At 47.5% G+C, this 2,438-nt stretch overlaps 1 protein-coding gene across 1 annotated transcript in view; it reads left to right on the forward strand.

Annotated features, from left to right (window-relative positions):
- mical3b (microtubule associated monooxygenase, calponin and LIM domain containing 3b) overlaps positions 1-2,438 on the forward strand; it is a gene marked incomplete in the record, with an annotated part of 11,482 nt that overhangs the window by 2,349 nt on the left and 6,695 nt on the right. The window contains 4 exon segments of the mRNA XM_014025897.1: positions 341-684; positions 899-1,106; positions 1,180-1,296; positions 1,843-1,944. Of these exon segments, the coding sequence (XP_013881351.1) occupies positions 421-684; positions 899-1,106; positions 1,180-1,296; positions 1,843-1,944 (691 nt within the window).

A 2,438-nucleotide genomic window follows, 5' to 3' on the forward strand; every position in this document is an offset into this window, starting at 1 on the left:
TTTGGATCTGATTCAGTTTAGATCTGATTCAGTTTGGATCTGATTCAGTTTGGATCTGATTCAGTTTGGATCTGATTCAGTTTGGATCTGATTAGGGTTTAGAACACGTGTCAAATTCAAGGCTCGCGGCCCAGATGTGGCCCGCGGGTGACTCCCGTGTGGCCCGCCAGGATTCAGTGGAAATGCTGTAAACAGTAAATATCTTACCTGTTGCAGATGAACAGCCTCGGTTTCATTCTGATTGAAAGGGTTTTTTTTTTATAAAATGATTTTTGTTTGTTTTGTTTAAGAAATAATCTGAGTTCKTGAAGTTTTGGATTTCCACTTCCTGTTATCTCAGATGATGTCAGACGGCGAGCTGGAGACTGCCATCGTCTGAAGGTGACGCCCTCATGGTGCCCTGCTGCCTCGGGGCTCACCATGGGAGACGGGTCGGACCCAGAAGGCCGAGCTCAGGAGCTGTTTGATGCGTTTGTGTCAGCGTGTACCTGCAGGGCGGCGCTGCGCTGCTTCAGCCAGCTGTGTGAACACCTGCATCTGGACTGCGGCGCCGCAGAGAGGCCGCTGTACCAACCCATCMAACGCCGCCTCAACTACTGGAAGGCCAATGCCTTGTGGGCCAAACTGGACCGCAGAGCAGCRCAACCCGAGTACCAGAGGGCCCGGGTCTGCAGGAACCTGACTGTGAGTGTTCAGTGCAGAAGTGTTGATGCTAACAATGTGTTAAAGTTAATAAATGAGTTATTAACTGTTAATAACAGGTTAAAATGATGATAATCATCAACTAGAACCAAGTTCTTCATTGGGTCCATGAGTTCTACTGGGTCCTCTCTGTACAAAGACCACTTTAGACTAGATGTTTCTGATTGGTCAGCTGTTCTCTCCTCTCACTGGTCAGTGTGTGATCATCGGGGCGGGGCCATGTGGACTCAGGACAGCGGTGGAGCTGAGCTTCATGGGGGCTCGGGTGGTGGTTCTGGAGAAGAGGGACTCGTTTTCCAGGAACAACGTCCTCCACCTGTGGCCCTTCACCATCCACGACCTGCGGGGCCTCGGGGCCAAAAAGTTCTAYGGGAAGTTCTGCGCCGGCTCCATCGACCACATCAGTGAGTCTGTTTGTTGTRGATCTTCTGGATCTGGAGCAGCTGGACCATGGTGTGACCCACTTCCTGTGTGCAGGTATCCGCCAGCTGCAGCTGGTCCTGCTGAAGGTGGCCCTCCTGCTGGGGGCCGAGGTTCATGTGAACGTGGAGTTCAAACAGCTGATGGAGCCACCTGAGGACCAGAACAGAAAGAGTGAGGACTCTGGTTCTGAATCTACSGTGGTTTTATGAAGGAAGGCACAAAGATGATGTCATTGGATGGATTGGAAYGAGAGTGGTGCCCAATTCAAGATGGCCGCCACAGTCACCTGATGATGTTTGGCTCTTATTAGTTCTGCTCAGCAACTGCTAACAGATAAACACAAAGATTCTTCTTTTTCTGCGTGTTGATCTTTTCACCTGTTTGCTTACCTGCTTGTTTACCTGTTAGTTTACCTGCTTGTTTCCTGCATGTTTACCTGTTTGTCTACCTGCATATTTACCTGCTTGTTTACCTGTTATTTTACCTGCTTGTTTCCTGCATGTTTACCTGTTTGTCTACCTGCATATTTACCTGCTTGTTTACCTGCTTGTTTACCTGCTTGTTTACCTGTTTGTCTACCTGCATATTTACCTGCTTGTTTACCTGTTTGTCTACCTGCATATTTACCTGCATATTTACCTACTTGTTTACCTGCATATTTACCTGCTTGTTTACCTGCTTGTTTACCTGTTTGTTTCCTGCATGTTACCTGTCCAGAGGTGGGCTGGAGGATGGAGGTGAGTCCAAAGTCCCACCCCCTCAGCCAGCTGGAGTTTGATGTCRTCGTTGGAGCAGATGGACGCAGGAATACGTTAGCAGGTGCAACAATCGTTAAAGAATCATTCAAAATGTGACGAGCTTCATGTTCACACTCTGATAACCTGAATTAACCTAAACTTGTTTAAAATGATCGTGACGTGAAAGTGAGGATCCATGTCTCACACAAGGAAATCAAGAACATTCACTGAGGCTTTGAGACTTTTTGAAAGCTAGCTCCACAGATACRGTTCACAGTTTGTCCCCAACGTTCACAACCAGGTGAGACGTCAGCTTTAGCATTTAGGCTACGTTCTTCTAAATCACCTGTTGACAATAAAGATCCATTAGATTGTCAAATATACAGCAAGAAAGACATGAGGTAAAGAGGATGGATGGATGTTGGATGGATGGATGAACTGGATGGATGGATGGATGAATGGATGGATGGATGTTGGATGGATGGAAGGATGGATGACGGATGGATGGATGATGGATGGATGGAAGGATGGATGATGGATGGATGGATGGATGGATGGATGTTGGATGGAAGGATG

Source organism: Austrofundulus limnaeus, unplaced genomic scaffold, assembly GCF_001266775.1.
Source record: "Austrofundulus limnaeus strain Quisiro unplaced genomic scaffold, Austrofundulus_limnaeus-1.0 Scaffold506, whole genome shotgun sequence".
Classification (NCBI taxonomy): domain Eukaryota; kingdom Metazoa; phylum Chordata; class Actinopteri; order Cyprinodontiformes; family Rivulidae; genus Austrofundulus; species Austrofundulus limnaeus.